General features: G+C 40.8%; 1 protein-coding gene across 4 annotated transcripts in view; it reads right to left on the bottom strand.

Moving 5' to 3' along the window:
* wwox (WW domain containing oxidoreductase) overlaps positions 1 to 26313 on the bottom strand; it is a 734210-nt gene that overhangs the window by 335049 nt on the left and 372848 nt on the right. Inside the window, exon 9 of one of the 4 annotated variants that reach the window (XM_067998152.1) lies at positions 12983 to 13046. The exons of the other annotated variants lie outside the window; for them this stretch is intronic. Coding sequence (XP_067854253.1) covers positions 13023 to 13046 — 24 coding nt within the window. The 3' untranslated portion in view covers positions 12983 to 13022. Of the gene's footprint in view, positions 1 to 12982; positions 13047 to 26313 lie in introns of those variants that run through there. 4 annotated transcript variants of the gene reach the window in all.

Raw genomic sequence — 26313 nt, 5'->3', positions numbered from 1 at the left:
CTGTAAAGTGTTTTGGGGCATCCGAAGGATGTGAAAGACGCTATATAAATGCAAGTCTTTCTTTCGTTTCATGATAAGGAGGTGGTGGGTACAAATGACATTCACAGTTGTATTCTCAAATCACTCAACTATCTCCTGCCTTGGAAATTACTTTAACCAAACTTTTATTCTGTAAGCAAGTTTTTTTTTAAACTGAAGAAGATGTTTCAGTTTTTAAGTATTGAGTTTTAGAACTATCATTTAGATCAAGCCTAGGTAAATAGAAAAACTGCTAACACTGGAAATCTGAAATAAAAACAGAAGATGCTATTAAAACAGAGCAGGTACATTAGTATCTGTAAGAGAAAAGGGTTAATGTTTTGGATGAGACTCTTCATTAGAACACGAGCACAGTTCTGGTGAGGGGGCTCTCACCAAAATGTTAGTCTGTTTTTCTCTTTGATGTTGATGGACCTGTTGTGCAGTTAACGGTATTTCCAGTTTCAATTAGGCCTGAATCTGTGGTGGCCAAACTACATGGGTCAAATGCAGCTTGCTAGCCCGAGTTACCCAGCCTGTGAATCCCCAGTAATTCATTTTCTATCTGCGTTAATGATTTTGGGTGGCTTGAAACAAAAACTGGTGTGGTGGAAAAATAAAGCCAGTCAGTCAGCATCTGGAGAGAGAAAGGACAAGTTAACCACTCTACAGATGCTGGCTGTTCTTTTTATTACATTTCCGAAGCCACTGGGTTCACCTGCTAAAATTTCATGAGCTAACACAAAACAAGTATATTACTTTGAACAAAAGCACCAAACACATTTAATCAACGCTATTAAATAAAACAACAACTTGCATTTATATAGCGCCTTTAACATAGTAAAACGTCCCATGGCACTTCACAGGAGCGATTAACATACAAAATTTGACATCGAGCCACATAAGGAGATATTAGGACAGGTGACCAAAAGCTTGGTCAAAGAGAATTGGAGATCTCGGAGGGTTGTAGAGATGGAGCAGGTTATAGAGATAGGTAGAGGCGAGGCCATTGGGGGATTTGAAAACAAGGATGAGAATTTTAAAATCGAGGCGTTCCCGGGCCAGGACAGGGGTGATAGTTGAATGGGACTTGGTGCGAATTCGGATATGGGCAGCAGAATTTTGGATCAGCTCAAGTTTATGGAGGGTGGAAGATGGGAGGCCAGCCAGGAGAGCATTGGAATAGTCCAGTCTAGAGGTAACAAAGGCACGAATGAGGGTTTCAGCAGCAGGTGAGCTGAGGCAGGGGCAGAGACAGGCATTTTATGGAGGTGGAAGTCGGCGGTCTTGGTGATGGAGCGGATATGTGGTCAGAAGCTCATCTCAGGGTCAAAGGGGACGCCAAGGTTGCGAACAGTTTGGTTCAGCCTCTGTGGCCAGGGAGAGGGATGGAGTCGGTGGCTAGGGAACGGAGTTTGTGGCGGGGACGGAAGACGTCACAATATTCACAAATACAACATTTAAATAAATAAAAATGTAACGAAAATTGGAAAGCTACTATGATTTTTGAAAGACACCACACAAAAAAGGTCAACATTGCTAATTTTATTTATATATTTTGATATACAAATATATGCAAAAAGTTACCATCATAAATTACTAAGAGCAAGAAAAGTTAAAAAGCATTTAGTAAAAATGGTCTTGGAGTCTTTTCTAAATTTAGTTTTTTTTTAATAATTGAAAGCTTTATGTCTTAAAATATTGCTTGTATTTAATATTTGTGTTGTCACTGTTTGAAGGGGGCCCTCATATCTCTAAGTTAAGTCAATAAGACAAAAAATTGGACACCACTGTTGTGAATTCAAGAGCTGCTCATTGGCCAAGAAACAAGGGGACGTATTTTGCTGTGTGTGAATTTTAAGAGAAACTCTTATTAAGCTGTAATTTTAAACTTGCCAGTTTAGTGGAAGAATTTCCCTTTAAAGCTTTACACGTGGATCAAAACGTACCCTAATATTAGAATCATTTTTGTCCTCCTTGCAGAGTGTATATTTCACATTGAATTGGATGCGATCTTTATTCTCACAATTGTTCTCTGCATATCATTCAGTGTCATTATTTTTGCAGGCTAACCGGTTCACACAGATCTGCAGAAAGACGCAAACTACAATAAGGTGCTATTGCAAAATACAGTACTCTGAGGGTTAAACTTTCAACTGAGAATTGCTTTATCTCCTAAATGTGCTTGTGGTGTTCTCATGCATTATGTTCCATTGTAATGGAAGTTTTATTTCATAAATTGTTCCTACACAAGGACAGTGTTGTGTCCCACTATATGAAATAAAAATTAACTTACACAATGTGTTATTACTGGGTGCTGAAGATGATTTTCCACAGTTCATCTCCCTCACAAAGCTGCTCACTGGGCTGTGGAAGTGCTGCGTTACATTCACATAAGAATAATTCATTTGTCCCCAACAAGTGGACTATTGATTCTGTTTCCCCTTCTTTTCCTACGAACTGAACCAGGGCTTTACAGACTAGAACAATACAGGGCCTATTAAAAGCAGGAGAATACGCCGAAAAAGATCTCTCTCTCTCATCAATAACATGGGTGACCTCATGCCTGTGTTGTGCTATTTGTGTATTCACACAGCCACAATGTTTCAGGGCGTTTAATGTGATGAAACTTTTACAACTACACTGCAGTTGATCTTTCAGGATTAAACAGAAGATTAAGTCTGGAGCCAGTGACATCCTATCTTTGTGTAGTTGTCCCTGAAAACAGACTGGTATTTCATTCCACATTATAGAAAGAAAAAAAATTGTCAGCAGCACTTCGCAATTGTAGCTAGTGCGTGACAGGAATGTTAATCTTGGGTCTGGGATACACTGGGTCGCTCTCTTGCACTACTTTTATTTCTTTGCATTTATAACCCTTCAGAAGCTCTTCTGTTTTTATAGTGTAATGAAAGAGTGCCATGTACCTTCAATAAATCTTCCTCATCAGTTGAGCTGTTTCCCCACTATGGCAGACATTTACAGCTTAGTTTTACTGTCCTATTATCAGCTTAATCTGTCTTGTATTGTTTTTAACTGAAACATAATATGCAAAAATAACAGCAGACTATCTGTGCAATTATCATCTGTTCTGCAAAAACACCTCATTAGTAACAAGATATGCACACTGAAGTGTAAAATCTGAACACCTATTTAAAAAGCATTTCATTAATTTACTATTATATTTCTTATTTTTAATCAGTTTCCATATTTACAGAGATGTATTAATCAACTACACAGACGTTTTGTTTTTTTGTCTCATCTGGAAGCCGATTGGGGCAGACAAAATCCTTCTTGGTTGCCGCATCCATTATAGGTTCACGGTGTTTTTGTCATATTACGATGACTGTAACATCTCAGCAAACTAATGATTAAGTAGCAGATGAATCCATTATTACCCGATTAAATGCAACCAGTTTCATGCAAGTGAAAAATTGGGAAGCGGCAGCTAGTCGATGAAAATAACTAATGGTGAACTTGAAACTAATTCGTTCTCTAAACAGCTGGTGTCTTCCATTTTCTGTTTTTTTTTTGGAAGGGGGAGGATTTACTGAAAAGCAATACGCTCAAATGAGATTGTGACAAGTTGGAATAAGTGGCTTTGGAGAAAAGGCTGCTTCTTCTAGTTTAATGACTACTACAAATGCACTATTAACCCACCTCATCCATAAGTAGCCAAGAGGGTTGTCTTGATTCCCACTGCAAACAAGATATTTGTAAACATGCTGAATATGAAACAGTTAAAATGGTGGGCAATGTCTACCGCATCATTATGATGCATTTTGAACAGTATTATTCAGAATGCATCAATGCAGCCGCCATACTGCCCCTCACATTATCTACAGACTAGCTTCCAGGTTTCAACTTATTCTTTTTTTTTCATTTTTAGTATTATTTGTAGAGAAGTATAATCCTGACATGACAATGCATAGCCAAGTAACACAACTGATCGAGCATCTGCTTCCCACCCAGATCCATTGGTTGTGGTTTGGGCCACTTGTAAAGCAGTCACTCAAATCCACCTGCTCCAGTAAATGTGATCACTTCTCAGACTAGCTGGTGGATACAGTGCTGTGTGGCAGGATATACTTCCATACACAAGGGAACAAAAACCTGACACAGCTGTTTCTTCCAAGGCTTCCTATTGGGTCTTTCTGGCACATCAGTGATGTACTGAAATTTCATTGGATGCGCATCAAATAAACTTGTAATTTGCATCAGTGCAATTAATTTCACATGGTCATCGCTCAAGGTTCAATGCTGCAGCTTTGCTCCAGCATCTCATCTATGCATACAAATGTTATCACTTTTTAATTAAAATTTATAGTATCCTGCCTCAAATAACAGAAATATAGAGAGTTACATTAGAGAATTGGATCTGTAATAATACTCATTTTTTGAAAACAATATCATTCTAAAATACTTTGCAAAATAGTCATAACCTGGAAAAATGAATCAGTTTCCAATTACCTTTCATTACTAACATCTAGTAATTGGAAAGTTGTACTTATTTATTTTCTGAACTGTCGTATACCTGGGTGTGACTGGGACCACATGCCGCCAGGCTGCAAATGGTGGCCCCACCCACACTCACAAGATTGATGAGCAGTTCTGAAGGTAAACAAATGTAATCAGCTTTCAATTGATGTCTCAGTAATGAAAAAGTTATATTAATAGAGTACCTTATCAAATCTCTCAGAAACATCTCAAAGCATTTCACATAGAAGTGCAGTGACATCGTTATGTCGGTGAAAGCGGCAGCCATTTTGGGTAAAAATCCCACAAACAGTAATGGCATGAAATTACCCGTTAGCCTGTTCGTAGCATTGGTTGGGGAGGGGGGGGAGCAATGTTGATTTGTGGGGTTGCACATCAGAGAGCTCCCTGTTACATAGAACTTCACAACACAGAAACAGGCCAATCGGTCCAACAGGTTTATGCTCCACACGAGCCTCCTCCCACCTTACTTCATCTCACCCTATCAACATATCCTTCTATTCCTTTCTCCCTCGTATTTATCTAGTTTCCCCTTCATCAAATGGTGCCATGGCTTCTTTAACATCCATGTGAACAGATAAATGGGATCTCAGTTGACATCTCATTTGAAGAATGGCATCTCCAACAATTCAGCCCTCAATCTGTATTGTGCTGGAGTATCAGCCTTGATGATGTGCTCAAGTACTGGGGTGCAGCTTAAACTCTCAACCTTCCGCCTCAGAGAAGAGTATGCGACTACCTGAGCCAAGCTGCTAATTGGGAACTGTAGGAAGTTCTTTCTTAGTTGTTTAAACAGCAGTTATTTTAGTTGGTGCGACTGAAAAAAGTGGAGCAATGCAGCTTAAATTGACTTCTCTGGCCTGAAGGTAAGACCTACATGCTTTCCTTCTAACTTATGCCAAATTTAAGTTTGAATATTCCTTCCATTTTCTATCTCTTTTTTGTCCTTTTACATGCTTCTCTGGTTCTCCCCCCCCCCCCCACCCCCACCCCTTCCCCTGTGTACATCTTCTTGGCACACATAATAGAAAATATATGCTCAAAGTAAATTCTGGCCAATTAAAGATCCTGCCATTATGACTCGGTGTTACATGGGCATCAAGGGAGCATGGTCTTACCCCTTCAATCTCACCACTTTATACCCAATTGCAGAACATCAGCAATGACAGCCATGCTGATGATTGTGGTCACAAGATTTCAGCTGGAGAAGGCAAGGAAGAGTTCCTTTGAAGAGACAAAATGGGAAGAGAAGGCAGAGGAATGTGACTTCAATTTTATTTATCAAAGTGCATCATGATGTGATGTCTAACTTTGTGACTGGTCATCAAAATTAGACATCTTAATGGTTTTATTTTCTTGATATTGGGCATGATGTAGGGCTATAGTGAACTCACTGCACTTTCACAAAATTACAAGATAGACATGAATGAGATAAGTCAATCGACCCATCCTAGCTCCTCCATCTAGCAAAGGCCAACAGAATCCCCAGCACCGTCTCCAGCTACTTCTTAAATGATTCCAGGGATTTCACCTCCAATATCCTACTCAGAGGTCCATTTCACATGCTGATCACTCTGTGTGAAGAACCTCCAGACATCAGTCTAAATTTGTCTTTCATCAGTTTGAACTTGTGCTCCCTTATCCAACTGTCACAGTTTATTTGAAGTAATGTTCCAGATTTATCTCTACTAAACCATTTGTTATAAGATCCACTCTCAGTCATTCCCTTTCAAGGGTGAACAGCCTAAATTTCTCCAATCTTTCTTCATAACTCAGTCCTCTGACATTAACAATCAGTCTCGTGGCTCTACTCTGTACCACTTCTACAGCTTTCCGATATGTCTCCATGACCAGAATTGGACACAATATTCAAGGTATGGTGTTAAAAGTGCATTGTACCGTTTAAGCATAACTGCCTTTGTCTTGTTTTGCCACTGTTTTGGCTTTATAGTTCATCATTCTATCTGCCTTGTTCATTGCTGCTCTGCAATGATTAGACATGATAAGTGCTGATTCGACTAAAATCCTTAGATCTTTTTCAACTTCACTTTCAAGTATTTCAATACAATTTTGCAGGGCTTACTACTCTTTTTTTCTTCCCATGTGCAGCACCGTGCACTTGTTTGCGTTAAATTTTATCTGCCTCTATTCTGCCCACTTACATATTTTATGTAGATCATTCTATAGGTCCCTTGCAATTTCCTTAAATTCAAGTTTGCTAACATCTGCAAATTTGGTCAGTTTGCATTGAGCTTCTCAATCCAAGTCATTAATATAAATTAGAAACAGCCCAAAAATGATCCCTGGGACATTTCACTCAGCAGTTCCCCCTACCCTGACATTACTCCCCGAATAGATACCTGCTGCTTCATTAGGCAATTTCTTATCCATTCCCAGGTTCTAACTTGAATCCTCAGTGTTTTAAGTTCAAGTAGCAGGAGCCAAGGATGCTGTGTCAGAATTATTTTTTTCAGGTGGGACAGTTACATTCACTTCAAATGCTTTAAACCTTAGAAACTGAATGCGATTTTCTGCATTCTTTCTGAATCCAGCCTTAAGTCAAGTAAAACAAGAACACTGTCCCTTTAAAAAGGGAGATACAATGCTTCTCCCAAAAGGCGCATCACCCTGAGCTTCCTGTATACTGTTGGCATGTGATAACATTTGAACATGAAAAAGAAAAGAGAATAGCAGCAGCTGTTATATTATTTTGCCATTCTATAGAGGCAGGCACCCAATGGGGAAACACAGAATGTATCAAACAGAAATGCATACCCCATAGCCAGCATTTGATTGATCCTTCATGCAGTTTTAGCTGTAACCCCACAGTGTAATCTCTTCATGCAGTCATAGAACAACCAATACACAACCAAAAGGGCTCTTAAAAACACTTCAGCTGTAACCTTGCTCAGGAGATCATTGCATCCATTTTGTTGCGTACTTTTGTTTTGCTGGTGGCAAATGAAGAAACATTAATTATTGATGCTTTCCACACTTAACTACTACAAAGCCCGTGTGTGTCTCTGTAACAGAGTCTAATCACCAACTCCAGAGTCCACGATCCATGTAAGCTGGAGAAGTTTTAGAGTAAATAGCCGTAGAAATTTATCTGGTACAGCAGAAGCTGTTTAGGGTGTTCAGGTTAGTATGATGTGGAGATGCCGGTGATGGACTGGGGTTGACAATTGTAAACAATTTTACAACACCAAGTTATAGTCCAGCAATTTTATTTTAAATTCACAAGCTTTCGGAGGCTTCCTCCTTCCTCAGGTGAACGTTGTTGGAAGGAGGAAGCCTCTGAAAGCTTGTGAATTTAAAATAAAATTGCTGGACTATAACTTGGTGTTGTAAAATTGTTTACAACAGGTTAGTATGGGCATTTTCAGACCTTGTACTCCCACTCTTGCACAAATTCACCACCTTAAACATTCACTCCCTCCACCACCGGCGCACCATGACTGCAGTATGTACCATCTACAGGAGGCACTGCAGCAACTTGCCACAGCTTCTTTGACAACACCTCCCAAACCCATGACCTCTACTGCCTAGGACAAGGGTAGCAGGAGCATGGGAACATCACCATCTCCAAATTCCCCTCCAAGTCACACACCATCTTGACTTGAACATATATCGCCGTTCCTTCATCGTCGCTGAGTCAAAATCCTGGAACTCCCTACCTAACAGCAGTGTGGGAGCACTTTCATCTCACAGACTGCAGCGGTTCAAGAAGGCGGCTCAACACCATCTTCTCAAGAGCAACTAGGGATGGGCAATAAATGCTGGTCTTGCCAGCGACGCCCATATCCCAAGAATGAATTTAAAACATTTTTCTTTTAAAATTCACATAACATGATCATCTTAAATCCCAGTAAATTTTAGTTAAGTGTGATTCCTTAGGTAAAATAGGAGATTGGACTTCTTTCTCCTTTTCATATTTGCCTTTCGAATGTGACATAGAAATTTCTATATGTGATAGTGTGACACCCAAAGTGTGGTGGACATTTCTCAAAGATATTTTGATTCAGGAACAGAAACCTTGTATGCATACACATCAATTGGCCTCAACCCAGACCTCACTCGACTCCGCTACTCCTCTTCCATGGATTCTTCTTCAATCAGGATCGTGGGCAAAACTGCTCCACATTCCCCTCCCAACCCTAAGGTTTGGTTCCCATCTGTAAGGAGAGCTGCTTGCTGTGGGACAAAAAGTGGATTTAAAACAGTAATAACTCTCTGCATGCTTGATCTGAAGCCTGAAACAAGGAAAGGCCATTCAACACATTTAGATCAATGGTCACTTAGATCCAGACACATAACCCACTGAATTTTCAGGAAACAAAAAATCCTTCCATTCACAACTTCCACTCCAATAAAGCTTTCATAAAATTTGAAGTGTATAGTAATGTTCAAACAGGTAATGAACTTCTGACTTTTGTTTAAAAGGTATTTTGTTAGCCCTTTTCCTGTGTTTGCCAAACACTGCTGCAATGGCTCCCACTAAGAAAAGAAAGAACTTGCATTTACACAACGCCGTTCACGACTCAGGATGTCCCAAAGCGCATTACAGCCAATGAAGTACTTTTGAAATGCAGTCACTGTTGTAATGTAGGAACCCCTGATGGCTCAATGAGTTTATCTGGTAAGTAGCTGAACCATACTGGAATGGTACCAGGGATGAGGGACTTCAGTTATGTGGAGAGATTGGAGAAGCTGGGGTTGTCCTCCTTAGAGTAGAGTAAACAAGGAGAAACTGCTTCCAGTGGCAGAAGGGTCGGTAACCAGAGGACACAGAGTTAAGGTGATTGGCAAAAGAGCCAGAGACGACATAAGGGAACATTTTTTTAAATGCAGCGAGTTGTAATGATCTAGAATGCACTGCCTGAAAGGGTGGTGGAAACAGATTCAATAGTAACTTTCAAAAGGAAATTAAATAAATACTTGAAGGGAAAAAATTTACAGGGCTTTGAGACTAACTGGATAGCTCTTTCTAAGAGCCGACACAGGCATGATGGGCCGAATGGCCTCCTCCCGTGCTGTACCTACTATGATACAGACCAGGAAGGTCTTAGATTATTAGACCTCTTGTCTGTGCTGAGTCAGATGATCTCAGGTTTGGCAACAGAAAATGGACCACAATCGACCCCAGTGCCCCGTGAGAGGGAAATTGGCTAAGGTTCCGACTCCTGATCACTTGATCCCGATTTTGAAATTACAGTCAAATTAAATGCCAATGCTCAACATCAACATGAATAACTTGTTACCTGTGAATTCATCTTGCCGCAAGGAGTCAATGCTTTCAGGAGAGCATGATGTGGAGATGCCGGTGATGGACTGGGGTGGACAAATGTAAGGAGTCTTACATTTGGAGGTTATAGTCCAACAGCTTTTGGACTATAACCTGGTGTTGTAAGACTCCTTACATTCAGGAGAGCAGGAGAGGGGAGAAAACTGACACGAAGTGAAAGAGAAACAGATCAAAAACATCAGGGGATTCTTAGTGTCATTTGCATGTGCCACCGCAATACAAAATATTCAAGGCTCTTCTCCCTCCCCAGACATAAATAACCTCTTGAAAACAAGTTACATTTCCACAAAAGCATCAAACGCCTGTTTAAAAAAAAACACCCTGATGTTGTTTTAGTTTATGGGATTTCACCCTCCAAGGCACACCGTCATTATTAGTCAGATGCGCAAAACAATCCAGCCTGCTTATATCTCCACAGCTGCTATCAGCAATGTTCCTCACTTAACCTGCTAGAAAACACATTTGAATGATGAACAAATAAATATTCAGACAACCAGCTTCATGTCAGTTCCTACCTATCCCCTCCCCACTAGGAACAGGAGCAGTCCATTCATTCCCAGTGCCACCCTCCCCTCCCCACGCCCTTTAGGTTTTATACACAGTGTGAAGATTAACTTATGGTTCGTGAGAAAACTTTGAGTAATGATACAACTAGAAACGAGGTGTTAATCCTCATCAATAGGCCGTTCGGTCCAACCAGTTCGTGTTGGTATTGATCCTCCACATGAGCAGTCGTCCTAATCCCATGTGCCTGTTGTGTTCTGATATTTCTTTATCTTCAAACACCTATCCAACCTATTCCCAAATATCGATTTGGTCCCTGCTACGATCACTAACTCTAGTAGTGCATCCCACAGCCTCGACCCTCTGTGTACAAAGGCTTCTCCTGCTCTCTGACCTAAATCTCTTACATTTAATTTTATGTCTATGTCCCCTCATTCCAGACCCCTCAATCACTGGAAACAGTCTGTTTCTATCTACCCTGTGCCATCCTTTCCTAACTTTAAACATCTCCATCAAATCACCCTGTAATCATCTCAGTTCTTAAAATAAAAAGCTCCAATCTTTCTAGTCATTCTTTGTATTTGGTCAAACCAGACAGCATCGTAATGAATCTGTGCTAAATCTTCTCTACTGCCTCTACATCTTTTCTGTAGTGTGAAGCCCAAAATTGCACACACTACTCCAACTTTATTTTAATGGCAGTTAGTTTATGTCCCACACAATGCTATTTCTGAGTGATACTCAGAAGCTTCAAACTCTGTAGCCATCTCTTTTCCTTCCTAGTCCTCTTAGTCTTTTCTCTGTCTAAATAGCCATCCTTTTTTGGAGAAAAACACTCAGGTGCTCCCCTGAAACAGCTGATGCTTTTTGATCAAGCAAATAAGAGCTACTGTCCGAAGACAACAACGACTTACATTTATATTGTGCAGACTCCGTGCGAGAATTAGGAGAGATGGCCAAAAGGGGAGAGAGATAGAGAGCCAAAAGTGTTCATAAAGGACGTTCCAAACAGCGGGGCCAAGATGGCTGAAGGCAGCAGAGGAAGGAGGGATGTACGGGAAGCCAGAGTCAGACGACCACAGTGCATAAAGAGGACACATGGGCAAACTTGAGCTTGTGTTTCGATCACTAACTCCAGTGGTTTTAAAATTCTCTTCCTTGTTTTCAAATCCTTCCATGGCCTCGCTTCTCCCTATCTCTGTAACCTCCTCCAGCCCAACAGCCCTCCGAGATCTCTGCACTCCTCCAATTCTGGCCTCTTGTACATCCCTGATCTTCATCTCTCTGCCATTAGCGGCTGTGCCTTCAGCTGCCTAGGTCCTAAGGTCTGGAATTCCCTCCCTGAATCTCTCTGCCTCTCTCTCCTCCTTAAAACCTATCTCTTTGACCAAGCTTTTGGTCACCTGTCCTAATATCTTCCGGATGTCAAATTTGATAACGCTCCTGTGAAGTGCCTTGGTATGTTTTACTACTTTAAAGGTGTGATATAAATGAAAGTTGTTGTTGTGCGGCCGGCAGGGAAGCCTTGTCCCACGGCAGCACATATCACCAAATCACGAGCAGTGTGCCAGTGATTTCCTGAAACATCGGCAAGGCTCCCGCTGGCAGTGTAAACTCAGAAAATCAGCTCTATAAAGTCAACCTCAGTTTTCAAAACAGTTTTTCTCTGTCCTTTATTGAACAGGAAGAACACTGTTGATTTCTAGTATAACACTGAATGGAGGTTTAATTAAATTAAAATTACAGATTTATTACATTTTTCATTCGCCGGAAATTCCCTTCTCTCGCTCTGCCACTGGACATTCAGGGGAAGTCCCATTTATTCACGTAAACACGTTACAGCGGCAAAGTACAAGAGACCTCGAGCAACTTTCCAGCCAGCGTCTTTATTGATTATACCTAGATACGTAAATACTTCATTAAGACAGAATAAAATGACTAATACACTGAATAGGTCATTAATAAAATCAAAACGCTCCATTACAGAGCAGTTTCAGTAGTTAAAAAAAAAATCTATGACTGGCTGAACATGGATCTTTTAAATCTTATTGACTAAAAGCGTCATGGCTAATTCATGAACCTTGGCTCGGAGATTACTGTACCGTAGCTGGACACGCATCAGCAGTGTTTTGTGGTATTCTTCTAAAGCATAATGGAGAAATTGTCTAAGTATTGCAAATATGTACTCACTCGAGGAGTGTAGTGTGGGAGTTGAAGGGAAAAAGGAAGCATATCATACAGTCTAGTTTATAAAACCATAAGCTGTTTATAATCAACTCTTCGAACAGGTCTTTTCTTCTTTCTGTAATCATAGCAGTTGCCCGTTCTAGGACTGATTGCATTAATCTATGAAGCACAGCCTGGTCTAGTAGCAGAGGGAATAACCTCGGTGCCTGCAGTCATGCCCCAGGGTTATTATTCTCTACTTTCCTCTTGGCCCACAGGAGACCTGCATAGGCATGACCACTGCATTCAGAAAGCTGAATAGATGGGATATGCGTGGATTGAATCACAACGTTCCATCTGAACGAGAGCCATCAGTCATGGTGAGCTACGACTCATGGCAGTATAAACAAGGCAGAAATGATAGTCAATAAAATCACAATTAGGTGCACTGAATGTCAGCTTTCCCCTGTGTTCACAATCAACAGAATCAATAGCCAACAGTCTGGAAATTTCGCTCTCCTCGCTTTCATTCTCATTTTTTTTCCAGCTGAATCTCCTATTAGTGCAAAAAAAAAGCCCAATTACTGCGGGTGTCACCACAGGATAGCTAGCTAAAAGCTGCCAAATTAGTAAGCGTTAGTTCTTGACAATGAAATACAATCAAGAGGGTGAATTCAACAAGTGCCAACAGAAGCACACTTCTCTTCTCCATGTAATGATGGGGTTGTTTCCAAAGCCATGTACAACAGTAAAACAAATGACATGTGTGCTCCAATACTACGTGAGCCGCAATTTCCATATAAATTAACGCAATAAATTCTCCTAATCTTTACATAAAAGTGCACAATTAAATTTACAGTACTTAAATGTGATCACACATTTCTAGTAAATTGATTTCTCACCAACAATTTGTCCCGAACTATTGACTAGATTTAATTAAAGGTCATTGTTTGTCAAGCCATTCGACCAGTACATTTCTTGTGTTGATGAAATTGTGGAGCTCCAGAGGTCTCATTTTCTTTTGCTTACAGATTGTTGACAACAATAACGTTAAGTACCACAGCACCACAAGTAAAGTGTTCCTATCCACCAATAGACCATGCAATAAAAACATCATGTTCTTGTGTAAATAACCTCTTAGACTTAAACATGGCTATTTCTCCCTTCAACCTAATCAGCTGCCGGTATTCAGCAACGTGCTGCATCACCTCCGACTGCTGGAGGTGAATGCATAACCTTTTGGGACAAACGTGCCAATCAACTATTCAAAGTTAATTATTAGTAACAATCTTTTGTACATTTTCAATCAAAATAGAAGATTTTTTTTTCAAAAAGGTATATTGTTCAATGTGACCATTTCTGTTAACTTGCTATAGTTAGGGTCACAATGTAGAAACAATACAAGTCATGCAATACAGTGTTATACAGCAGGTAACAATAGTGTGTACTTTAGGCTGAAAATAAGGTTACATTTCAATCCAGCAAAAAGTATTTTTAAAAGGGTAAATGCCAGCCCTACAACTCTCCAATTCTGGCCTCTTGCACATCCCCGATTTTCATCACTCCACCATTGGCGGCCGTGCCTTCAGCTGCCTAGGCGCTAAGCTCTGGAATTCCATCCCTAAACCTCTCTGCCTCTCTCCTCCTTTAAGACACTCCTTAAAACCTACCTCTTTGACCAAGCTTTTGGTCACCTGTCCTAATATCTCCTTATGTGGCTTGGTGTCAAATTTTGTTTGATAATTGCTCCTGGAACTTTTACTATGTTAAAGGTGCGATATAAATGCAAGTTGTTGTTGTAAGTAACAGGAAGTGCAAGTATCTATCTCTAAGATCAATACCATCTTATATTAGTTTAAAAATCTACTTGTTAGTTCAACAGTCTTAACTCATGTGGATTCGACCATTTCAGAACAGTAAACCACTGGAAGGATTCAGGGTAAGGGAATCACATTGTGGAACATTCACATGTAAACACTGGTGTCAGTCTATTCATCACATTAGGCTTTGGACCTTCAGATAACTTTCTTAATTTGGAAGAAAACTGGACTGATACATTGAGACGAACTGGGGCATTCTCTTGTTGCCAACTCTCCACCTCCTCCCACCCACAGTCTCCACTGAGTATTTGCTATGTTTTAGCAGATACTCCAGGAAGAAAGTCTAATGTGCTGCCACTTAACTTGGGATTAATGCTTACCCTTATACCACTGTCCCACTTTAAAAGGAATTCACAACTGAATGATTCAGTTAATAGAACTAATACAATGAAGGAAAATGGTTTTGGAGTTTCATTTTCTGTTCATTTAACAGAAACATTCACTGATCAGGTATTCCACTTCAATGTAACTGACCATAGTTACAAATTGTCTTAAAGTACAGTAATACAGATTCTGCATGTGTATGACCTGAAAACAACGTGGAATCTCCACAAAATGTGTAGTACAACTGATCCCTTGATCAAGCAGACGAGGCTTCTTTTTACTTTCATAACCTTTTTTGGAATAGTCTGACCAATGTTTGTATGATCCTATGAATCTGAATTTTCATATTAACTAGCATACAGGTCGTACTTAAAAAAAACACAAATGAAAGCAATTTAATTCAGAGGGAGGGGTGCGTCCTGTGAGTCAACAACTATTTATTTTTCTGCAAAGACAATTCAAGTTTGAGGTGTGACCTACATGCAAAAATTGAATTTTAGTTCACATATTTGATTTTCAGCACTCATTTAATAAAAAACACCGCTGCAGCTGAAATGCAAACAAAGTAAATGGAAACATAGCGAAGTAACTAGAGAACTCAAAGAGTTACATTTTTATGTTCACCTGCAATGAACATGTTTACCATACTTCCTCCTCTTTTACCACCCACCCCACAATTTTTTAAAAAATTTCGCTTGCCTCTTTTTGGTCCCATCACATCACGTACCATTCCAAAGATAAAAGGGGAGGGAGGCAACTTACTTCAAAACCTCTGCCAATGGTACTCTGAAACGGATAATCGGGAAGCGAGCAACAACACCCAATTCAGGAGCAAGGACTATGAATTTAAATGTGCTAATCGCAAGCATTTTGAATAATTGGACACAAACCTGAATTGGTTTTGCACATCAGATCATAGTTAATCTAGAGCTTCTCACTATTAATGTGCATCACAGCCAGTAATTACTTCTGTAAGCTAACAGCCGTCAAAGTTATTAGTGGGGTTGTACTTTCAAACAGTAAAACGCTAAGTTTTTGAAAATATTTTTTTTTCCCTCCTCTGATGGCTCAGTGAATAAAGGCACCACAGTGTTACACTAAACTATACAGTTATCCTGGGTTCAGTTCCTGGTCTGCATTAAACTAGCTGGTGGAATGAAAGAAGACAGACAGACTTCCATTTTTATACAGCCTTTCATGACATCCCAAAGTGCTTTCCAGTCAATGAAGTACTTTTGAAGTGTAGTCATTGTTGTAATGCTACCGTTCACCTCAGAATCCCTGGACTGAAGGGGGTGAGTAAGCACGATTCCTGTTATCCAGCGAACCCCACTGCAGAACATGTGGGGATAATGCTCTCCACTGTTAAATAGCTTTATAACACTCAGTCACTGCAGTCATACTCGTGCTTAGTATTAGTCATGACTTTTAGTGGAACGAGGATGAGGAAAGAAAATTAGAAGGGGCTGGGAAGGAGGAAAAGCATAAAACTTAAAAGATGGCCATTATCCACGAACAGAAAAGCTCTGCCTCAATGTTGCAATCTCTTAGTACCTTCAATCACATTGGAAATTAAGCAGGTAAGGAATGTTTTGATATTTTTGGTTACTAAGGCTTTCAGTCAAACATATGGAATTGCCAATAACTCAATCAGCATTTCAGGGAAAAAGATCACACTATCGCAGCAGTAACAGCTTTTCCTCAAGCATCAACATAGACATTTTTACAAGCTTAGGTTAATATTCTGTGCAATCCAGCAGCATTAGTATTTTGCCTCTAGTGCGTAGGCTTCCAATGAGACTAGAACCCACGACCTTCTGACTCAGAAGCGCGATTGCGATCACTGAGCCAAGACTGACACCTCGGAGAAGCATAGACAGTTCTCTGAGTGTCCTGGCCAACGTTCCTCCGTCAACCAACACTGCCAAAATAACAGACAACTGATCATTAATCTAATTGCAAGTTGTGGAATCTTGCTATGTGAAAAATGCCTGCTGCGTTTGTCTACATTGCATTTATTGCTTGAAGTGTTTTGAGATGTTTCTGAGAGATGCGATAAGGCATTATATACACACAAATCTTTCCAGCATTCAAAATAACTGAGTACAGTACTTTAACCAATCTGATTCCACCAGACCATTGCAATTCTTAATACAGTTCAATGAATAAGAGGTTTCCTGGGTATGAAATATGTTCAAGCAACGGAGATTGCAGCAACACTCGGCTTTCTGAAGACTGAGTTTCCTTTACTAGCACGACACATTCAAAGAAAGCATTTGTGTGATCTCAGTTGGGGAAGCAGTAAGGTGCTCCAATTGGCTTCAATATTCATAGGCTAGGGAAAAATAATCAGCCAAGGACTTCTGCCCTTGATTGCTATCCAATGGCTCCTGCTGGTAAGTGTGCATGTGGACATCAGGTGCGAACAGGAGTGCGCTCAGCTATGACACTGCCATGAGTGAAGAGACTGCCAAGACTCACTGTCTAGGCTTACTTGGCCAAGGTATGGGAAGGTAGCTGGCCACTGTTGCCTTCAGGAGGAAAATGGCGGGGGGGGGGGAAATAGAAAAAAAAAGAGAGAAGCAAAGGATATCTGTCAGCAGCGATCCGACAGAGGAGATTATGCTGTCTGTGTGGTGTCAGCTTTAAAGACAATTATGAATCGGATACAAAAATTATTAGGCATTAAAGTTTAGAAAGGACAATAACAAGAAACAGAAGTTCTAATAGAAAATACCTACTGCTGTGCTTTTATGACGCTATGATGTGGAGATGCCGGTGATGGACTGGGGTTGACAATTGTAAACAATTTTACAACACCAAGTTATAGTCCAGCAATTTTATTTTAAATTCACAAGCTTTCGGAGATTTTCTCCTTCTCCATTTCGGAGATTTTCTCCTTCTCCATTTTCTCCTTCCTCATTTGCCTGAGGAAGGAGAAAATCTCCGAAAGCTTGTGAATTTAAAATAAAATTGCTGGACTATAACTTGGTGTTGTAAAATTGTTTACAATTTATGACGCTAGTGTGGGCTGCCGGCTGTAGAAATGTTTTCTGTTTATGCTGGATTATGATCAGATTTGTATTCTTTAGAAAATGCCTTGGAACTGCTTCTTTCGCACTGAGCTTTTACAACCAGCAGGAAAACTTTAGTCCATGAGTTGCAACAGTTTTGTGATTTCACATGATGATTTGCAATCATTTCGCTGCTTTGCGGTTTTTAAATTTTAAAAGAAATCATTTAAGGTTTTTTTAAAACACAATAAACATAGCAATTGATTTGATAAAGAGGATACTCAACAGGGGACTGGGTGGTGCACTGGGTTAGGCAATGGTCTTTCACATCTGGAATCCAGGTTCAAATGCAGCCCAGATTGATGTGGAGAGAGTCTGATGGTTGTATGTCTCTCACTTAAAATTAATCTTGAGCAATCTTAATCCCGTTTAGCAGAAAACTGCCCTAATTTAGAAACTAATTAAAGTCACAAATAACATCCTCTATGACTGTGACTGGGGTGCAAAATCCCTCCTCATCCTCCTTGACCTTTGTGCTGCCTTTAAGATGGTCGACCAAACCATCATACTCCTCCCGTTGTCCAGTTCAATGGGAGTGGCCTTGCTTGGTTCCACTATTACTTTTCCAATTGTAGCCAGAGTAGCTCCAGCCGTAGCTTATCTTTCTGCCTCTGTACCGTTACCTCTGGAGTACCAAGGATCCATCCTAAGCCCCCACTGGCTCCAGTCGCAATGCCTCCAATTTAAAATTCTCATCCTCATGTTCAAATCTTATCACAGCATCTCCCTTTCATTTCTCTGGTTTCTCCAATTCTGGCCTCTTCTGCATCCCCTCCTCCCTTCACCCCACCATTGGCAGTCATGTCTTCAGTCTCTAAGTTCCACGGTCTGGAATTGCCTCCCTTTACCTTTCTGCCTCTACGCCTGCCTCTTCTCATTTAAACCCTTCTTAAAATCCACCTTTTTGGCCAAGCTTTTGGTCAGCCCTCCAAATATCTCCTTCTTGGCTTAGTGTCCATTTCTGTCTGATCATGCTTCCATGAAGCCCCTTGGGATGTTTTCTATGTCAATAGCACCATATAGATGCAAGTTGTAATTGCCAACTTCATTCAGTGTGGGAAATGGAAAATTGTCACAATGATGCAGTAGAGAGTGTCCATTTGATATAGATGAGAAGTTAATTATCTACTTAACAAGTAGAGGAAGTTTTATCCTGCATCGAACAGTCCTGGACCTAGGGTTCAATGGGTAGCACCCTTGCCTCTGAGTCAGAAGGTTGTGGGTTCAAGACCCACTCCAGAAACTGGAGCACAGAATCTAGGCTTTTTTTTTTATTCGTTCACGGGATGTGGGCGTCGCTGGCAAGGCCGGCATTTATTGCCCATCCCTAATTGCCCTTGAGAAGGTGGTGGTGAGCTGCCTTCTTGAACCGCTGCAGTCCGTGTGGTGACGGTTCTCCCACAGTGCTGTTAGGAAGGGAGTTCCAGGATTTTGACCCAGCGACAATGAAGGAACGGCGATATATTTCCAAGTCGGGATGGTGTGTGACTTGGAGGGGAACGTGCAGGTGGTGTTGTTCCCATGCGCCTGCTGCCCTTGTCCTTCTAGGTGGTAGAGGTCGCGGGTTTGGGAGGTGCTGTCGAAGAAGCCTTGGCGAGTTGCTGCAGTGCATCCTGTGGATGGTGCACACTGCAGCCACAGTGCGCTGGTGGTGAAGGGAGTGAATGTTTAGGGTGGTGGATGGGGTGCCAATCAAGCGGGCTGCATTATCTTGGATGGTGTCGAGCTTCTTGAGTGTTGTTGGAGCTGCACTCATCCAGGCAAGTGGAGAGTATTCCATCACACTCCTGACTTGTGCCTTGTAGATGGTGGAAAGGCTTTGGGGAGTCAGGAGGTGAGTCACTCACCGCAGAATACCCAGCCTCTGACCTGCTCTCGTAGCCACAGTATTTATATGGCTGGTCCAGTTAAGTTTCTGGTCAATGGTGACCCCCAGGATGTTGATGGTGGGGGATTCGGCGATGGTAATGCCGTTGAATGTCAAGGGGAGGTGGTTAGACTCTCTCTTGTTGGAGATGGTCATTGCCTGGCACTTATCTGGCGCGAATGTTACTTGCCACTTATGAGCCCAAGCCTGGATGTTGTCCAGGTCTTGCTGCATGCGGGCTCGGACTATTTCATTATCTGAGGGGTTGCGAATGGAACTGAACACTGTGCAGTCATCAGCGAACATCCCCATTTCTGACCTTATGATGGAGGGAAGGTCATTGATGAAGCAGCTGAAGATGGTTGGGCCTAGGACACTGCCCTGAGGAACTCCTGCAGCAATGCCCTGGGGCTGAGATGCTTGGCCTCCAACAACCACTACCATCTTCCTTTGTGCTAGGTATGACTCCAGCCACTGGAGAGTTTTCCCCCTGATTCCCATTGACTTCAATTTTACTAGGGCTCCTTGGTGCCACACTCGGTCAAATGCTGCCTTGATGTCAAGGGCAGTCACTCTCACCTCACCTCTGGAATTCAGCTCTTTTGTCCACGTTTGGACCAAGGCTGTAATGAGGTCTGGAGCCGAGTGGTCCTGGCAGAACCCAAACTGAGCATCGGTGAGCAGGTTATTGGTGAGTAAGTGCCGCTTGATAGCACTGTCGACGACACCTTCCATCACTTTGCTGATGATTGAGAGTAGACTGATGGGGCGGTAATTGGCCGGATTGGATTTGTCCTGCTTTTTGTGGACAGGACATACCTGGGCAATTTTCCACATTGTCGGGTGGATGCCAGTGCTGTGGCTGTACTGGAACAGCTTGGCTAGAGGCGCAGCTAGTTCTGGAGCACAAGTCTTCAGCACTACAGCTGGGATGTTGTCGGGGCCCATAGCCTTTGCTGTATCCTGTGCACTCAGCCGTTTCTTGATATCACGTGGAGTGAATCGAATTGGCCGAAGACTGGCTTCCGTGATGGTGGGGATATCGGGAGGAGGCTGAGATGGATTATCCACTCGGCACTTCTGGCTGAAGATGGTTGCAAACGCTTCAGCCTTGTCTTTTGCAGTCACGTGCTGGACTCCGCCATCATTGAGAATGGGGATGTTTGCAGAGCCTCCTCCTCCCGTTAGTTGTTTAATTGTCCACCACCATTCACGACTGGATGTGGCAGGACTGCAGAGCTTTGATCTGATCCGTTGGTTGTGGAATCGCTTAGCTCTGTCTATAGCATGTTGCTTCCGCTGTTTAGCATGCATGTAGCCCTGAGTTGTAGCTTCACCAGGTTGGCACCTCATTTTTAGGTACGCCTGGTGCTGCTCCTGGCATGCTCTTCTGCACTCCTCATTGAACCAGGGTTGATCCCCTGGCTTGTTGGTAATGGTAGAGTGAGGAATATGCCGGGCCATGAGGTTACAGATGTAGTACTGAGGGAGCGCTGCACTGTCAGAGTTGCCGTTTTTCGGATGAGATGTTAAAGCGAGGCTCTGTTCGTTCTCTCAGGTGGATGTAAAAGATCCCGTGGCACTATTGTCCTGGCCAATATTTATCCCTCAACCAACATCACTAAAAACATTGGTCATTATCACATTGTTCTTGCTGTGTGCACATTAGCTGTCTTGTTTCCTACACTACAACAGTGACTACACTTCAAAAACATTTCATTGGCTATAAAGCGCTTTGGGTCGTCCTGAGATTGTGAAAGGTGTTAAATAAATGCAAGTTGTTTCATCTTTCTTTGCACCTGACCTGGAAGTGCTCATTGCTGACACTGGGTTCCCAAAGTGGAAAGTTTTCCATTCTACAGCACTGATATCCCTCACCTTGATGTGCAGAAAGTGTATTTTTAAATAGTCAAGAGGAAACTCTGTGAAAATGCTGTCATATCTACTTACAAACCTGACCATAAGTTGTGCATGGGGCTTAAAAATAAGTGTTTCACAAGGAGGCATCAAGTATCTTTAGATAGGATGTTTTGTTGAATGAAAACATTTGAATAGATCCCTATTGCATTTTGAAATTACCCCATAGAATCACACTGTGCAGGAAAAAGCGAATTGTATGTTGTCTTACAAGCTGTATGAGATTTTCTTTCTTTTTTAAATTCCCCAAACCAATAGTATTTTTTTTCAAATCAGAGACAATATGCTTTCTCTATAAGGCTGTCTTTAGAGCCATATGAAGAGGATGAATATAAATAGAATGACCTGCAACATATGAGGAATTAACATGATATCATAAACCACAAGAGTCAAACTCCAATGTCACACAAGCCAAAGGTGAACCAATGCTCCTAAGGTCAAAGATAGGGCTGCAAGACTAGAGCATTAATTCTCCAACTTGTGTCCAACTTCGAATTCAGCATCAGTGAATTTATCCTATAATGTCACGTGAATATTTAGAGTGAATTCTTTATATTGTAACATAACATTTTTAATAATCCAGTTTTTTATATATTAAGATTTGAAGCATTCTTGCCTTCTAACGACCTGATCAATTGATATGAGCTGGATCCCTCGAACAATCTGATTGGTCTGTGAGAACAATGTGACTCGCAGAGGTGAGGACTCACAAAATATCTCTTTTGTTTGAACAGAAACTGCAGAAACTCTTCCACCTCTTTCTTTGCCAGCACACTCCTGCCTCAACCTCATTAGCCTCTAGCTGTAGACAACCCTCTCACTCACCCCAGACTCCTTCCCCAAGCTTCCTGGATTCAAGCCCCAATCTCCTCATTCTTTCCCATCCCAGCTTTCTCTCTCTCTCTCTCTCTCTCTCCTGGACTCAGCACCGGGCATCCCAACTGTCCCGGACTCAGCATCTCCGCTAAACTGCACAGGTCTGCTGCACTCTCAAACGCGGAGTCCACGGATTGCTAATATAGGCTCATGCCAAAAGGAGAACACTATCTCTTCAACTGACTAGGTTGAAATTGCCAGGCGGATCCAGAGTACCTAGGGGGGTGTGTGAAAGAAGTGGGAAATGTCCTGCCGGAATTTGCTGCCTCATTTCTTCATGCTGGAGAGGTTGTGAGGAGGAAACTCATAAACCTTGTTGTCTTCAGTGTCAAAAGGCCAGTAAAACATTTTTGACAACAGGTAATTAAAAATAAAAATTCTTTAAAAGCCACTTGATAAAATAACTTTTTGATTGAACATTTTCAATACACTGCTTGGCTCCAGCCAATTGACATGAGCTTCAAAGGGTTAGAACTCAGTGCCATTTGTGCTCTTTATTTGGTACCCAAGTGGATCAGCATGTGAAATGCTATACTCAAATTCCATAAATTTCTTTTTTTGATCTTATTGTCTTATGTTACTAGCCAGTTGCTTCCACATTTTTACTGTCCGACAGATTTGAAGTGGATAAAATATGAGATAATAATTTAGCGATAAACAAAGAGATATATGTTATGGAGAGAGCACGGTTTCACTACAGAGGAGGAAGTCAAACGTAATGCACAATATACTACAGGTCATAGCAAAAAGTGCTATGATGAAGGGATGGTACCTTAATAGGACAGATATTTTGGCAAATGAATGCAAACTTTTAGAGTATTTCTGCAGTATTTTGGGTTGAGAACTTTTTGTTTGTTTATTCACCAAAAACTGTTAAAAATGCTTTGGATATGTATTTGATCCAACATGCTAAATACTGAGATATTAGTACAAACTGATGGGATGCTGATTCAAGACCACAGTTCACCTCATAGTTGAGCTCCTGATCTCAATCAAATTCTTATCCAGGAGAAGTGCAAAAATAGAGGCCAAGCACTTTCTCACAAAGAGTGGGAGAATAAATCAAACTGAGAGGAGATTTATCCTTGGTTGCTCTCGTGCAGTTACCAGAAACCGATTACACAACAATGGCAAAAGGCTGGTAGCGGCTCAAGTGCCTCTCCACTTTGGCCACAGAATGGGTAGCATGAGGATACCTAAACAGGAGGCAACAAATCATAACAACTTTGAAAAATAATTAAAAAGAGAATACATAATTATGGAAAGTAATTTTATACAAGGCATACAGCAAAACATTGAAATCAGCAAAAATAAATCTAGTCCTTAAGGATGAATGGGAAACTTTAAAAATTCTCATTAAAAATGAATGCAGAGTTCTGCAGAAGAAAATGAATACTTTCCGCAGACCACTTCACATACACAGATGCTAGGAGAAAAGAAAGTATTTTTGGAGGATAGTGCAAAGGAGACAGGAAGACACTGTTTGTGCTCCGTGGTTTGCACTTCCTGCTCTGATTCCATCCAGCAAAACTCATTTTTCCCAGAGCCTTCTTGTTTTGCTGTTTGAACCACATCCCTAATTCAAACAGCACTTCAGATCATCAATAGTTTTGAAAGCGGTTTATTTTAATGTGACCTTATTTGTCTAGCTGGTTCCTTGGTTTTTTTGGTTCACATTTAAAAGACTTTTCAGTCTGTTCCCATGAGCTAATCTAATCCTGTGAATAAACTCAACATTTCGTTTGTATGACAGGAAAAGATGCAACTCTAGTCTTTACCTGACTGAAAAGAACTTACATTTATACAGCACCCTTCATGTTCTCAGGACGCCCCAAAGTGCTTTACAGCCAATGAAGTACTTTTGAAGTGTAGTCACTGTTGTAATGTAGGAAACATTGCAGCCAATTTGCACACAGCAAGGTCCCACAAGCAGCAATGTGATAATGAATGACCTGATAATCTGTTTTTAGTGATGTTGGTTGAGGGATAAATATTGGCCAGGACACTGGGGGGAGCTTCTCTGGTCTTATTTGAATAGTGCCCCAGGATCTTTTACGACACCTGAGAGGGCAGACATTTAACGTCTCATCTGAAAAACGCAGGACTCCCTCAGTACTGCACTGGAGTGAGAGCCTCATACAAGATGCTTCCAAATTCAAAATGAAAAACAAAGGTGATCATGGTCATATTTTATCTATATGTCTCACCATTACCTGTGAGAATCCAGCAAAATTAATGCAAGTTTTAACAATTCATTTTATCACTATATGCAACAGAGAAAAAAATGTCAGAAGATTTTCATGGAGTCAATTTTATATGATTCGCAAACAAAGAACTTCCATATCATCTGGAAATTCTCATAAATAAATGACAGTAAATGACAATGACAATAAATTACGTAACCATTGAAAAGACACACAAATTTATGTCTTGCATGTGATTCAGCAGAACGCAATTTAATATTCCTCTTAAAAGCTGTGCTGAGTTTAAAAATAAAAAGACACCAAGTCATTTATTCCTTTAAAGTATGATGGAAAACATGTTTGCAGCGCACCTTAAAATGAGATTAAATTGTGATTTCTTTTAGTAGTACATTTTGTTATGGGAAGAATTGATTACACCTTTTCCAGTGTATTTACACAAAAACTGGGACAAAATGACAGTCTATCTTAGAATAGATGTTCACATATGAAAGAAAACATGATGAAACATTTAACTAGTGGTATTACATATAGAACTGTCATCCACAAGGAACTCAACACTCTCTATAGACAATGAAAAATTCTATATACGATATGTATTTTTCATCTGCAGTGAAACATCCCATCTGTCTCCACTGCTAAGTCTTAAATCTACTATATCGTATATAGAATTGTGGTTTCTCAATAAATTCCAAATTCCTTTTTTTCTTGTTTTCTCAATCGTGTCCTAAAATCTGTCTTCACTTGTTTCAGCAGTGCATATGTTAGAAGAACTGCTTTAGCGGAGAATTTGGACGTATCAGTCAATTCTCATTCTCATTGGGCATTTTTCACTTGCTTTTCAACTTACTACTAAAGGAGTGCAATAACAGGTTAAATATTTTAAAAAGCAAAATTTTCTTTTAGGTTTTGCCCAAAAATATTTACTAATTTCTCAAAATCTGATTTGGAATATTCATTTTTAGACATTTGTCACAGGAAGAAAAAGAGATACAGGATTGGAAAGCTGTGTAAACAGATCCAGCTAAAGGTCATCAATGGTCCACTAAGTAGAATATGGTTGGTTTCCTCCTCCACTGAGTTCTAGGGTGGGCACAAATGTACAATAATGTTCAACTAAGTTCATTCATTTATATCTGTTTAATATATTACTCTCAAACTACTGAAGCTAGTTCCTTAAACCAGATTATTAGAGAGCACCAGGAATCTTCTTGTTTAAACTTTTTTCTTCTAATCCACCCGTTATGTTACAAACTTACTTGTCTGCTAGTAGCAAGAATATAATGTGGGAACGTGTGTGGAGAGCCATACTGAAAGACTGCTTTTTCTTTCTAAACCTACTTCAGCTGAATGCTATGGCTATTTGTTCAGCTGATCTCAATTATACAGTACCTAGTACTCTACCACGCATAGTTAGTGCTCCAGCCAACAAAAAAGGATCACAGCAGATCTTTTTTTCATAATCCTATAATACTATTCATAATCCTGGCGATAACAGTAGCGCACACAGAGGCTTCTGCCCATTGGTAACCTGCCTGACCCTGGTGACAGGCGTATCTGTACAGAGATCTTTCTGGTCGTAATGAGCCATAAACCCTGACAAACAGCCTGACAATCTTATTGTACATGTGCTACTACAAGCCTGCAGTACTCGTTTGGGTTATCCATCTGTTTACATAGCTGG

This window comes from Heptranchias perlo, chromosome 16, assembly GCF_035084215.1.
Source record: "Heptranchias perlo isolate sHepPer1 chromosome 16, sHepPer1.hap1, whole genome shotgun sequence".
NCBI classification, from domain to species: domain Eukaryota; kingdom Metazoa; phylum Chordata; class Chondrichthyes; order Hexanchiformes; family Hexanchidae; genus Heptranchias; species Heptranchias perlo.
The sequence above is the reverse complement of the archived record's forward strand: the minus strand, read 5'-3'. Positions and strand labels throughout refer to the sequence as shown.